Genomic DNA, 15,544 nt, shown 5'->3' with positions numbered 1-15,544 from the left:
TTACCTCCCTGAAGGCAACGTGTCATAACCGGCTGAATTTCCTAAAAATCCTCGCTCATCCTTCATGTGGGGGGCTGATCGTTGAACTCTCCTTCGACTGCATTCAGCCCTAATTTTATCGAAACTAGATTATGGCGACTAGATATATTCAGTGCCCTCTCTTGCAACTACTTCTAAACTTTATCCCATCCATCACCAGGGATTTCGCTCTTCACCTGTTGAGAGCCTATATGCAGAGGCGAATATTCCATCCTTGAGCAATCGCCGTGATGCTCATTGCCTCTATTTTGTTCACTCTCATGACCTTCACATTTTTTACTACTGAATTATATGCAATTCTCTTAGCAATAATCTGTATTACATCTATGCCTGTGTCACCGCTTGTGGTAGTTTCAGACTCAAATAGTGCTCTGCAAGCTATAAAAAAAATTGATTCACCTCATCCACTGGTTCTTCGTATACAACTTCGATTATGCTGCATCTCTAGCAAAAATGATGATACTGTTTTCTGTTGGGTCCCTGGAATGTTGACATTCAGGGCAATGAACCAGCAGACACTACTGAGTGGTTAGCAGTACATGACTTCCCAGATTCATATACAGGCGTTTCATTCACAGATTACTTTGCTGTGATTTCTAAGCACCTTTGTAACTGTTGTCAACAACGTTGATCTAATATGATACATAACAAAATGCATTCTATCAAACCAAGTTTAGGTTTCTGCCAGAAACCTAAACTTGGTCTGATAGAAGATGGTCAGAAACTTTCTGGCCAACTTCTCATCAATGCAGAGGTTGGGAGACTACACTCTTCCAACTTCGCATCAGACACACTCGTCTTACTCACAGGCATCTCATGAAGAGGCGTCCTGTTCCACTCTTTGAAAATTGTGAGGCTACAGTTTCAGTTAGCCATATTCTGTTGGACTGTCCGGTCTATCAATGAGCACGCAGAATTTACCTCCGACATTGTCACTGCTCCAACGCCCTTACTTTATCTTTCCTCCTTGCTGATGGACCCACCTTCGACTCAGACACCCTCGCTGACTTTTTGACAGCAACTGATTTACTTCGCAAACTCTGATGATACTTCCTCTAGCCCTCACAGCCCTTTTAAACTCTCCCTCTCTTGTCTAGTCCACCCTTGCTACTATATAATCCTGCACTGTCCCCTACTTGGAGTCTACCTGGAGGGTATTCCGAGGATCAACGCTCCCTCGACCCGGTCCACGATCAGGCCTCCCGGTGGATCAGAGCCTGATCAACCAGTCTGTTACTGCTGGCCGCACGTAGTCCAACATACGAACCAGAGCCCGGCTGATCCAGCACCGACTTTAATTATCTGTCCAACGCCCTCTTGAAGGCAGCCAGGGGCCTATTGGTAATTCTCCTTATGCATGGTGGGAGGCTGTTGAACAGTCTTGGGCCCCGGACACTTATGGTGTTTTCTCTTAGTGTACCAATGGCGCCCCTACTTTTCATTGGGGGTATTTTGCACTGTCTGCCCAGTCATTTACTTCATATGGAGTAATTTGTGTGCAGATTCGGGACCATTCTTTCTAGGATTTTCCAAGTGTAGATTATGATATATCTCTCTCGCCTGCGTTCCAACGAGTCAAGTGCTTCCAAGCGTTCCCAGTAGTTGAGGTGTTTGATAGAATTTATATATGCATTAAAGGTTCTCTGTACAAACACTAGATCTGCAATTTCACCTGCTTTGAACGGAGATGTTAATGTGCAGCAATATTCCAGCCTAGAGAGAACAAGTGATTTGAAAAGGATCGTCACTGGCTTGGCATCTCTTGCTTTGAACGTTCTCATTATCCATCCTATCATTTTATTTGCAGTTGTGATTGTAGCACTGTTGTGATCCTTGAAAGTGAGATCCTCAAACATTACCACGCCCAAGTCCCTCACATTATTTTTCCTCTGCGCTGTATGGCCCTTGTGGGTTGAGCGCTTTTTTATTATAATAATTACACACACTTAAACAGGCTTCTCTCAGAGAGGGAGGTAGTTTCCTGGCTTGACAAGATGCGTTTATGTAACAATACCTATCATCAAAGTATAGGCTGGTATCATTGGCATGCAATGGAGTTCTACAAGGATCAACACTAGGACATATACTGTTTCTGGCGTACATGAAGTGCATGGGGGAAGATGTATCTGTGTTTGTAGATGCTGTGAGATAAACCATACCATAGGCGGGGTTAGAACCCGCGATCAGAGAGTCATAAAACTCCAGACCGACCCGTGAGTCATGCTGTGAGATCAATGAGGAAAATTATAAGAGAGGACAAGGAAAGCCAAGCAACGGACCTTGACAAGCTGCAGAGGTTGATCTTACAGACGGTCACTGGAAGTCAGCTCCAGCAACTGGGAAAGGATGACGAGAAGCGTAGTAGAGGCTGAGGGGTCACAGATCAGCATAGTTCTGAGCATATCGCCTGAGGCTCACAACAGCCGAATACAGTACATTGTACAAGATACGTGAGGCCCATCTTGGAGCACGAAACACCAGTATGGAACCCACTCCTGATCGAGCATGTTAAGAAAATTAAAAAAAAAGGCAAAAGTATGCAATGCGACTAGTCTGCGAGTTAAGGCGTATGAGCCGCGAGAAAAGACTAATGAAGCTGAATTTAATTGCAGAGGACAGAAAGACCAAGAGAGATATGATAACGACATTCAAAATACAGGACAGGCTGCACGAGAGGTGGGAAACAGGTATACAAGGGCACAGTTGTAAGGTAAAATTCGCATAAGAGTTACTTGGATGTTTTAAAAGTGGTCAGAAAGTGGAACAACCTAGAGAGCCAAGTGGTAGAGGCAAGATACATATATAGCTTTATAAATAGGAATGATAGAACCTCGTGCAGCCGAGAGAGAAGAAACCGGGTAGAGGCCAACAGAGAGCTGGGACCAGGAGCTACAACAGTACCTCTGCAACCACTCTGGTGACTACATGTATGTGAATACACACAGACTTGTGCGGACTACTACTCATCGTGAATAAAATTGATTGAACAAATTCTACCTGAGTTAGGAGGTGAACCCTCCTGTGACTCTTGGGAGGAAGCTGGTCATTGTACCTGTGACTCAGGGGGTGAGTATTGATAGTTGTGAATCAGGGGGTGAGTATTGATAGTTGTGAATCAGGGGGTGAGTATTGATAGTTGTGAATCAGGGGGTGAGTATTGATACTTGTAACTCTTGGGAGGAGGCGAGTCCTGATACTTGTGACTCTTGGAAGGAGGTAAATCCTGATGCTTGTGATTCTTGGAAGACGGTGAGTCCTGATACTTGTGACTCTTGGAAGGTTAGTCATGATACTTGTGACTCTTGGAAGGTGAGTCCTGATACTTGTGACTCTTGGAGAGAGGCGAGTCCTGATACTTGTGTCTCATGGAAGGTGAGTCCTGATGCTTGTGACTCTTGGAAGGTGAGTCCTGATACTTGTGACTCTTGGAAGGAGGTGAGTCCTGATACTTGTGACTCATGGAAGGTGAGTCCTGATGCTTGTGACTCTTGGAAGGTTAGTCCTGATACTTGTGACTCATGGAAGGTGAGTCCTGATACTTGTGACTCTTGGAGGGAGGCGAGTCCTGATACTTGTGACTCGTGGAAGATGAGTCCTGATACTTGTGACTCTTGGAAGGTGAGTCCTGATACTTGTGACTCTTGGAAGGAGGTGAGTCCTGATACTTGTGACTCTTGGAAGGTTAGTCCTGATACTTGTGACTCTTGGAAGGTGAGTCCTGATACTTGTGACTCTTGGAGGGAGGCGAGTCCTGATACTTGTGACTCATGGAAGGTGAGTCCTGATGCTTGTGACTCTTTGGAGGAGGTGAGTCCTGATACTTGTGACTCTTGAGAGTTTAGCCACCCCCTTCACCTTGGAGCGCCGCCTTGAGGTGCAGGAGGAGAGCTGGAGCATCCTTCAACACACGCTGTGGTGTTCCTTTGTTTTTCAAGTACTGTGGAGAAACTTCAGTATCACATGACATAATATTTAATATTTTACGGGTTGGACAGATAAGCTAGTGGAAGATTTTAGTAATATGACCAAAACCTCTAATGAACATGGTCGTCCTGTGACGTACTGGACGTGTTGTATTTTTCCGTCAGGATAATGGGAGTATGTCTTCGTTGGTGAGCCGGGACATACTTCTCGCAACTCTGTGCAACTCTGTTCACAGAGCTTTATTTAGACTTAGTGATATTTGACGCTTTCAGAGGTCATTATAACAAGCACTAGTCATTAAAACAAACACTTGTCATTATAACAAGCACTGGTCATTATAACAAGCACTGGTCATTATAACAAGCACTGGTCATTATAACAAGCACTAGTCATTAAAACAAACACTTGTCATTATAACAAGCACTGGTCATTATAACAAGCACTGGTCATTATAACAAGCACGGGTCATTATAACAAGCACGGGTCATTATAACAAGCACTGGTCATTATAACGAGCACTGGTCATTGTAACAAGCGCCGGCCATTATAACACTCATAATAGACTGGTCATTATAACATTGATTATTATAATAAAGACTTACCATTATAACATTGATTATTATAATAAAGACTTACCATTATAACAAGCACTGGTCATTATAACAAGCACTGGTCATTATAACAAGCGCTGGCCATTATAACAAGCACTGGTCATAAGCACTGGTCATTATAACAAGCACTGGTCATAAGCACTGGTCATTATAACAATCACCGGTCATTATAACAAGCACTAGTCATAAAGACTGGTCCTTATAAGAGGGGCAGCAGAAAGGGGAAACGCGAGAGACTGAGGGCAATCAGAGGGAAGTCAATTTTGCTACCAATTACGACCTGTCAGGGTAATTTGGGCGACCAGGAACGAGCTGAAGTCTGGCGACTGGAATCCAGCGACTGGAGTCGGAAGTACAGGACTCCAAGTTTTTGTGACGATGTCTAATACGCAAGGGATATTAATTTGCCCAAACAAACTCAACTTGGAGGGTACAGTTAGGTCAGCGCCCCCTCCCCCCCACACACACACATACGCACGAACTCGCGGAGTCATTCGGTGATGGAAGATCTCGAGGAACCTTCACAAAATTGAAATGGTGACCTTAGTTCCGCAACTACAGATAGGTAATTTATAAATAGGTAACTATGAATAAGCAATTATACATAGATAATTACAAACGTATATTTAGTCATACTGATACAGCAATATTTACCTTCATAAAATGCCATGTAATATATGCAGATATACTCCCAAGCAATTGAGTAAATGGGAAAGGATTTGCACACTTATCCTGAGTCTGCAACACTGGCAGGATACGTTACACCGGGGAATAAATCCCCTTGAAGTTATGGTTGGCTGCTGCTCTTCTATACTCACCCACTTGTACTCTCCGAGTTGTACTCACCCATCAGAACTCGATTATGTCTACCCATTTCTTCTTTCTAAGTTACATTCACACAGCTGTACTTACTGAGTTGCACTTATGCGGTTGTACTCAACTAGACGTACACTACCCATCAAATCTCACCCAGTTGTATATAATACTTTGTACTACTGTAATGGTGGTCACAGAAGTATTCCAGCAGAGTCAACGTTAAAGACTTCCTGGACGCGGCTCACCTCTGTGTTTCGCTTCCAGCCTCCCTCAGGGGGTACGCTCTTGACCCGGGGAACTGAACCTTCCTTTTCATGAAGCAAACTTGATTACCACTCATCCTCCCAGGCGTTCTATGTCCCTTAAAGATTCCATGTTCCCTTCCAGTTTAATTACATAGGGCAATAATAATCAAGCTTCTGTTTATCTCCCCTTGTTCTTGTCCTTCTCGTATAGACGATTCTTTCCATCTTAACCAACATTTAATCGCGAGTGGGTCGACAGTTATTGGCAAGGTTACATACCCCCTGGTTTGCCTGTTGATTAAGAGTAAATAGGCGCCCACTGGGTTTTAACAGACTGCTGTGATAGTATACATTGGTTTGGCAGACTGCTGTGATAGTATACATTGGTTTGGCAGACTGCTGTGATAGTATACATTGGTTTAGCAGACTGCTGTGATAGTATACATTGGTTTAGCAGACAGTTGTGATAGCATACATTGGTTTACCAGACTGCTGTGATAGTATACATTGGTTTAGCCGACTGCTGTGATAGTATACATTGGTTTAGCAGACTGCTGTGATAGTATACATTGGTTTAGCAGACTGCTGTGATAGTATACATTGGTTTAGCAGACTGCTGTGATAGTATACATTGGTTTAGCAGACTGCTGTGATAGTATACATTGGTTTAGCAGACTGCTGTGATAGTATACATTGGTTTAGCAGACTGCTATGATAGTATACATTGGTTTAGCAGACTGCTGTGATAGTATACATTGGTTTAGCAGGCTGTTGTGATGGTGTACATTGGTTTAGCAGACTGTTGTGATAGTATACATTGGTTTAGCAGACTGCTGTGATAGTATACATTGGTTTAGCAGACTGCTGTGATAGTATACATTGGTTTAGCAGACTGCTGTGATACTATACATTGGTTTAGCAGACTGTTGTGATGGCATACATTGGTTTAGCAGACTGAGACTGATAGTATACATTATTTAGTATACATTAGATGATTAATAATGTATACTAATGATTGCTTTGTGCTTCAGTGCCATGGTATAACATCCACTGGAAAATCTTGTAAAAACTATAACCTACAATACCATGGCTGGAATACTTCATAACAAATCAACAATATACTTGTAGCAGGAAAAAATCACAGCTAACCCGGAAAACTTTTGCTCCAACAAGTCCCAAATAACCACATACCGCGGAAAGAACCACTTTAAACTAACCCACAATACCGTCACGGAAGCAGAGCTATTGCCACTATTGTTTTAAGAGCAGAGCAGTAGTTGTGGTATCCAGTCTTGAGTATTCGTAGTTACAGGAGAAAAGCTATAGTCTTGATATTCGTCTTCAGTATTGGTACTGGAGCAGGACTAAGGTCCGGGTATCCCAGTCTTCGGTGTTTTTAATAACAGGAGCAGAGCTATGGTCACGGTGTCCTATGTTTGAAGTTGTAGGACAGAGTTATAGTCGTGGTGTCCCGTCTCTAGTGTTGTAGTTACAGAAATAGGGTTATGGTCCAGGTATTCGATGTTGTTATTTGCAATTAAGGGACAACGACCCTTGTTTATTTATCTTCCGATTTTGTTCATTTTTGGTCTACTTTAAGAAGCGTATATTCATGCTACTATGACAAAGTTCCTTTCCTTGTTCACTGTATGTGGCAGCATTTGATGAAATAACTTTGAAAACAAGTCTGGTGCTCCGGGGTTATGGGGAAATATCGTCTAGCTTCGGCTAGGCGCCCATACTTATCTGGGGTCTGGCAGAGTTTGCAGGTTCGAGTCCTGTTGTGGACGTAGAGATAATGTTTGTAAATAGTTTCTCCTGTTTTAGAATTGTTAAGCATTTCAAAATCTCTTTCGAAGTTCACTGCATGTGGCAGGATTTGATGAAATAACTTATAACTAGACGGGTGTTCCGGGGTAAAGGAGTGACCGTCTAGCTTCATCTAGGCGTCCATATTTATCTGGGATCTTACTGAGTGGCTTAAGTACTGCGTACTTTGATGCAGTGTGTGCATATATTCAAGGAATAAGATAACAGTAATATACGATCACAGCAAACAGGTGACATCACAAAATGCAAAATAACTACAATGAAAAAAATAGTGAAATTCCAAGCGTTTTCGTTATTTCTCACATAATCAAGGAATAGTAAAAATAACAGGAAAACATAAGACTTATAAATCTGAATAACCTCAAATAGGACCCTAGTCATTGAACATAAGAATCAAGAAACACTGCCGGAGGACTACTGGCCCATCCTTGGTAGGTCTTTCTCAAAACCAGCTATTCCGACCCACCTAATTGCCTAATTTTTATCCAAAGCCACCGAAGATTTTGCTAAGAGCGTGAAAGTGTACTCAAAATTTTAGTTCAGTCACATGTTATTTTTACTTTTTAAGAATGACATATCAGGAAGAAATTTAAAATCCATACAGTTATTTTTCATTGAAAATGAATCTAATTTATACAACCCAAGACTTATATTCATATTCAATCAGTACTATTTTTTTTAAGCTTGACTCAATTACACTTTGCTCACTCATAGTGTTGCTTAATACAACCTTCTCAGCCTTTTCAATACCAAATGAATGGTTTAAATATCTCACATTGATAAACAGAGAATTATACTCTTGTCCAGTTCTAATGTCATACTTATGTTATTGTAATCTTAGATCAAGACTTTTCTTCCAGTTTAACCATAATAAACTTTATTGCATTTGTAAAACTTGTAATAAATGCAATACGGTATATGATATATCGATGTTGAATCTAGCTGCTAACGAAAAATAAAATTGCTAAACTTTGAATATATCACTATAGGATTAAGTTGGCAACGTTTGAAAAGTGCATATCACTGTAGGATCAAGCTGGCAACGTCTGAATAGTGTATTTCACTGTAGGTTCAAGTTAGCCACGTTTGAAAAGTGCATATCACTGTAGGATCAAGCTGGCAACGTTTGAATAGGATATATCACTGTAGGAACAAGCTGAATTTATAAGCCAAATATGGCAATATTGCTGTTTTTTCGTTAGTTTTGTCCTGGTATTGAAAATTTACAGCGAGTCTCCCGAAATTGGGAAGCATCGCCATTCTTGGTTTGGGAACAAACCTTTTATAATATTTAAGCAAAGCATGTTTAGTTTTTTAAGAGGTAGACGTCACACAGGTAGGCGTCACATACATGTCACACTGACGTCATACAGGTAGACGTCGCACAGGCAAACGTCACACAGGCAGACATCACCCAGGTAGACATCATGCAGGCAGACGTCATACAGGCAGACGTCACATAGGCAGACGTCACATAGACATCAAACAGAAAGACGTCACTCAAGCAGATATCGTATAGGCAGACGTCACTCAGGTAGACACCAAACAGGCATTCGTCAGACAGGCAGACATCCAAAGGGAAGACGTCACACAGAAACAAGTCAGACAGGCAGACATCAAACGGGAAGTCGTCCGACAGAAAGAGGTCATACAGGCAGACATCAAACGGGAAGACGTCCCACAGAAAGACGTCATACAGGCAGACATCTCACAATCAGACGTCTCACACTTACACGTCACACAGACGTCCCACAGGAAAATATCACCTGGGGAAACGTCTCAGCGAAATATCACATTCATAAGCAAGCGCTAAACCCATAAGGGGGACAGAGTGCCTGTAGAATGAAAAATAATCAGACTTCATTCAAGGAAAGAGATAGCCCAGTTCCTTTAACAACGATCCCTTCACTAGAATCAAGATACGGTGGAACCTCTGGTCACGAACGCTTCCGAACACGAACAGATCGGTTCATAGCCAAAAAAAACAATAGCCAAATTTTTGCATCTGGTCACGAACACATAATCGGGTACCGAACAAACACAGCCGTGCCATTTTTCACATTCCACACCAATTGATAAAGTCGTCTCTCATTTCCGTAACGTTTTGATGCAAAGGAAAAGACAAGTCACATTAGATGGGTTTATGGTGAAGTTTGGTCCACCAGCTAAACGAGAGAAAACACCTGAAGGAGAACTACTCTCCATCACGGAGGTGGACTCTCCCTCAAAACAGGAACCTCCTCCCCAGTTATCTTCCTCCTCACTTCCTTTACGCCAGAAGTCAACTCATGCAAGGTTAGTTTTCTTGCTTGTTTACGGTATGTTTTTTTCTCTGTTGTTTAAATTTTTTCTCTATTAAACTGTGCATTATTTTGTATAATTAAGGATTTTTCAAGCTTTGATTATTTTTTGTGTGCTTAAAACTCAAAAAAAAAAAAACTGTTTACAGTGAACGGTTCGTAGGGGTCTAGAACGGACTCGTCCAAAGTTAGTTTTCTCTGTTGTTCAATGTTTTATCAGTGTTATTAAAGGTTTTTACATTTAATTTAGTATTACACTGTGCATTCTATGATATAATTAACTACTTTTGTGATTACAAATCTTCAAAAAAAATATTTACATACAGTTCGTAGGGGTCTGAAACAGATTAATCGTATTTACATACAATCCAATGGGAAAATTAAGTTCGGGTCACGATCAAATCGGGTCACGACCAGAGCTTTGGAATGAATTATGGTCGTGAACAGATGTTCCACTATGCAAGAGTTAAAGGTCACAGTGAGTTAGATTCTTAGATCAGTTAGGAAAATTAAGTTACTCTATTTTGGTTTGGTTTCATTAGGTTAGGTTAAACTTCATTAGGGATAAGTTAGGTTAGGTTAAGTTAATTACGTTACAGTGAGGTTACTGTTAGGTTCAATTAAACTAAGTTAGGTTAGGCTAGTTTAAACTTGATTAGGGATAAGTTAGATTAGGTTAAATTTGTTTGTTGAAGTTAGGTTACTGTTCAATTATGCCAAGTTAGAATATATGAAATTAAGTTATTTTCTTATGTTGGTTTTAGTGCAAAATAATAATAGTAGACAAGTTATCTTCACGGGGATGCGCTAAACCCCTAGGGTTCATACAGCGTCTAGGGGAATGGGATGCACCCATATTTTAATCCAAGAGAGGGGAGGGTAGCTCCAATTCCTTGAATCAAGAATCCTTCACCAGCATCAACAATTTCTTTCCAGAAGAGAATTCTCTTTTATTCCTCTCAAGGTGAATTTTTTTCTTATGTAATGGCCAGAGAAACAAGAGTTTCTGTCGTCTCCAAATTTTATATATATGGTACACGAATTTTGGGGATTAAAAGGGAGGGGGAGGTTAACAAGGTTAGGTTATGTTCGTCAGAAAACAGAACAAGTGTTTCCTGAAGCGGGTCTTAGATGATGGCCCGCCGTTGGAGCTTTTGGTCATCTGATCGAGGCCTTCTGCTGGCTTAAATGCTCACCCCATTAAATATTATGGTCATAGTTATAACCAATTTTCAAGGTTAATAAGGAGAATCTCCTCCTTCACAATTAAAACACTAGTGAAAAATTTATGATGTTATGTCTGCTGTGAGTATTTGTCTGAGAAACTAAAAATATGGAAAGTGGTGTTGTGAAGAAGAGACAAGCTGCAGGGCAAACTTTTATTGGGACGACGTTTCGCTCAGTGTAGGAATATCAGGTCACTAAGTTGTGTTTAGATTGGCTTGGTCACTCACTCTTGGAAGGTCGTTTCAGGAGGTGTTCTCAGAGAGCTGTGCAGGGACGAGCGGGTAAGAAGACGACATTCACACGAACAAAGAGCGAGGCTTCACATTGACATGAACAGAGAGCAAGGCTTCACATTGACATGAACAAAGAGCGAGGCTTCACATTCACAGGAACAGAAAGCGAGGCTTCGCTTTCACACGAACAGAGAGCGAGGCGTCACATTCACACGAACAAAGAGCGAGGCGTCACATTCCCACGAACAGAGCAATTCGTCACGCTCACGCTTAAGCCAGTCGTTGACACAATCTAAGCTTGTCCTGCAACGCTTGTCTGTTCTTCCCTATTGTCTGCAGTTCGACATTTGGATCCAAGTTTTGCAGTGCTTCCTGTGTGTGTTTAATGGTACATGCCATTATCTTTCTCGCGCAAAGAAACTAAATTTATGATAGAAAGCCACAACTAACAAATATCAGGAACTGGCGTAATAACCGCACATCACATTGCCTCTTCGGTTGAAGACACAACATGAGGTGCTTAATGATACTACTGAATAGCTTTTGTTTATAGTGGTTTTCCACAATTTACATTATTTTTTTTCCGTTATTGTGAAATACTAATAAGGATGATGAACATACTTCGTAAACATTACAAAGTAGTACATAACGATGGACTTTGCATGGAGCACTTGACAGGAAATATTCGTCTCTTATCTACAAAATATTACTAATGAGAGATTATCTCAAGGACTACTGTGGCACATTTCTCCATACATTTTGAGGAGATTAGGATAGCATCTCGACTACGATTCGACTCCCTTTTGCCACCAACTTCTGGTAGCAGAGCACGTATTGTTGCTCGCATCCCCAGCAAGGGAGGCAGAGCTAACTAGCACCTTTATTGTTGTCAGAATCATGGGAGGTGGAACTAGTTTAATGGTATGTGGACGGTATGCACATCTCTAGTGGGTATTCTAAGGCTCTAGAGGGCATCCTACAGTTCTAGTAAGTATTCTACAGCACTATGGGGTTTCCTACAACCATACACTAGTAGGTATTTTATTGTACTAGCGGGTATCCTACAGTCCTACCACTATCTTATAGTCCTAGTGGGCATCCTACCTTATAGTCCTACCACTAGTGGGGTAGCCTAGTCTGACCACCAGTGGGTATCCTACAGTCTTACCAGAGGTGTCCTAGTCTCACTAGTGGGTACAATTGTAATACCACCAGTGGGTACCTTACAGTCCTGTCACTAGTAGGTATCCTACAGGCCTACCACTGGTGGGTATCCTACAGGCTTACCCCTGGTGGGTATCCTACAGGCTTACCCCTGGTGGGTATCCTACAGGTCTATCCCTGGTGGGTATCCTACAGGCCTACCCCTGGTGGGTATCCTACAGGCTTAGCCCTGGTGGGTATCTTACCATCCCACGACTAATGGGTATCCTACAGTGCCACCACTAGTGGGTATCGTACAGTGCCACCACTAGTGTGTATCCTACAGTGCCACCACTAATGGGTATCCTACAGTCCTCCCACTAGTAATAGGAGACAAAGGATTCTGCTAAGGCAACTCCTTTGCCTACATATTTAGGAGTATAAAGAGCGATGCTGGTCCCTATTGCTTTTCATAAATTGATAATGTATATTGCATGGATCATGCATAATGTAGTGAAAATGCATGTTAGAATAAGCTTAAGGAACTAAGTTTGCTGTAGGCTGTTGTATATCTAAGTATTTCTAAGAATCTCTTAACTCTCTACAGCTGTGTTTCTATCCCTACAGGGGACTTACATGACCAGCATATAACAGCAGTCTTCTTGTACTCTAATTATCTAAGGTTAATGAGGGGCGGAATTAGAAGTCCCCGAACCTAGACCGATTTCTAGGCGCTCAACGATTAGAGGGCGGAGTTAGTAAGCAAACTCTCACACTAGTTTACTTACCTTAAATATGAGAGAAAAATCAGAGTAGAAGCATGTAATGATCATTTTGTAACTGTCAGTCATATCAGGTAAAAGTCACTATCACCTGCTGAATGACTTCTTAAGCACTCGCAAACGTATGGTAGGGAGCCGCTTCTTTCTGGGGAGAGCTTTAGCAAGTCATGACTAAATAAAGCTCTTCCCAGAGCTAGACATTGTCTCTAATAAAGCTATGCATGTGTGTCTACCATACGTTTAAGCAGTACCTGCCATCCAGCACGCTGAAGCGGAGATTATCATGTCTGTGTTATGCTGCCACTACAAACATGGGTGGTTGAGCTTTAATGGCACGTAAAATACTTTTAACCACTTTAAGACACAAATAACGTCACATATCCCCATAAATGTATTTCTGGTGCACATCATCCAACAGTCTGACGGACGGAGGAGTGAGCTTCCACCACTCCTTTTTGATGCATGACCCACACTGATTTAGTGTGTTGCGAAATTCGATGCCATTCGTGCACCTCCGTCTTATACAGAGGAACCAGTCATCCGTCAGCTCACTCCATCGGTGAGTTACGTCATACACGGAAGAGCCAATCACTCGTCAGCTGACCACAGCGATGAGTTACGTCACAAAAAGGAGGAACCAACCATCCATCAGCTCACTTCAGCGACGAGTTACGTCAAGCACCGTCAGCTCATTCACTAAGGAACCAATAGCTTGTCAGGTCACTCCAGCGTTGAGTTATGTCACACACAGTGGGTGGAGCTTGAGGTTACCGTCAGGCAGGTATTTGTCAAGGCAGGCGTGGTGGGCTGGGCGAGGACACGGCAGGAACTTACCAGCTTCGTACTCCTCCCAGCCTGAGCTGCGACCTGGAGGTGAGTACACATTATAGTGCTATGCTAATATACACACTTGTGCCCTGTATCATGATACTGTGGGTTTAGGAACTAGTGCGAAGTATATATACAGTGGATCTACACACACAGATGTATATAATACAGTGTTGGTATAACCATAGGCGATATATATGTAGTGCCGAATAGGTAAAACTTGCGACTTTGGATTAAATAGCAACGCTCTTCTTGCCGAATAAGGCAAGCAAAAATTTGTGCATGCAATAATTTCGCAAAAATCCTTCGGAACCTAACGAAAAAAAAAATATTTCATTGTGTGTGTTTATTATTAAATTATTGTAAACTTAAATATATTTAGTTGGATTAGGCAAAATTAAAGTGCGCTTGTTATCATAAGGTTAGGTAAGTTTCTTTCGGTAAAAAAATATTATTTTTTACATTAACTTAAATGAAAAAAATATATCTTTAAACGTATAAGAGAAAATTTTGGAAAGGATTTAATTTTAAATGCGTTCTTGCTACTTGACCAGTTTTACCTATTAGGCACGACATACACACACACACAAACACAAACACACAGCTGAGTATCGACCCCTGCAATCATAATTAGGTGAGTACACACACACACAATATATATATATATATATATATATATATATATATATATATATATATATATATATATATATATATATATATATATTAGTAGTGTTCAAGTTAATTATGACATTAATGAAATAAGACATACGGAAAATTAATGTTTATTTGAAAATTACACGACAATGATATGACAAATAATTGATTTAATAAGAGATATGACTACCATTTGTTTTTGTAAGTATTGCTACACACTGCGGCATAGAAACCAATGTTGAACATATTTTGGCAGGTTGGTCATGGTACCAGGTCCTAATGACAGCAGCAGTTAGCTTCTCTTCAGTTGAACAGTTCTGTTTCGCGATCCTGCGTTTGGTTATTGCCCATAGATTCTCAATTCGGTTGTCAGAAGAGTTTCCCGGCCATTTTTCTGGAAGTGTGGCATGGAGCAAGATCCTGCTGGAAAATGCCTTCTCTACCAGAAAAGTCTTTATCCGCTGTGGGAAGCAAGAGAGTTGAAAGGGAATCCCTCGTATTTGTCAATGTTCATTGTTCCCTTAACACTAACAACTCGTTCAAAGCCTTTAGCAGAAAATCTACATCAAAACAACATCTTAGGTGGGGTGCTTGTTGAATTGTGTCCATTCCGAAGAGGTTTGACTTTACTTAGTCTCACTAATGTACTTCAAAATGCGCCTTATCTGAAAATATAACTTTTCTCCATTAATCTGTCGTCCATCCTTTATGATCGAGTGTCCTCCGCAGCCATATTTTTTTCATATCAGCAGTCAATAATTGTTTCTTTATTGGCTTTCTGGCAGTTCTGCCAAAACCAAGAAGCCTTCGTTGAACAGTAGATCTGTAGATCTTTACTAGTTTTCTTGGGATCCTTCACACTATTTATGATAACTTTGTCATCGTGAGGTGTTTTCTTGCGTTATCTTT

At 41.3% G+C, this 15,544-nt stretch overlaps 1 protein-coding gene across 1 annotated transcript in view; it reads right to left on the bottom strand.

Annotated features, from left to right (window-relative positions):
• Nucleotides 1–10,768: 10,768 nt before the first annotated feature.
• The window catches only part of LOC128689494 (uncharacterized), a 78,825-nt gene continuing 74,049 nt past the window's right edge, over nucleotides 10,769–15,544 (bottom strand). Inside the window, exon 8 of the mRNA XM_053777853.2 lies at nucleotides 10,769–14,017. Within this exon, the coding sequence (XP_053633828.1) occupies nucleotides 13,887–14,017 (131 nt within the window). The 3' untranslated portion in view covers nucleotides 10,769–13,886. The remainder of the gene's footprint in view (nucleotides 14,018–15,544) is intronic.

The sequence above is a fragment of the Cherax quadricarinatus genome, chromosome 18 (assembly GCF_038502225.1).
Source record: "Cherax quadricarinatus isolate ZL_2023a chromosome 18, ASM3850222v1, whole genome shotgun sequence".
Lineage (NCBI taxonomy): Eukaryota > Metazoa > Arthropoda > Malacostraca > Decapoda > Parastacidae > Cherax > Cherax quadricarinatus.
This window is presented reverse-complemented; position numbering and strand designations above follow the sequence as displayed.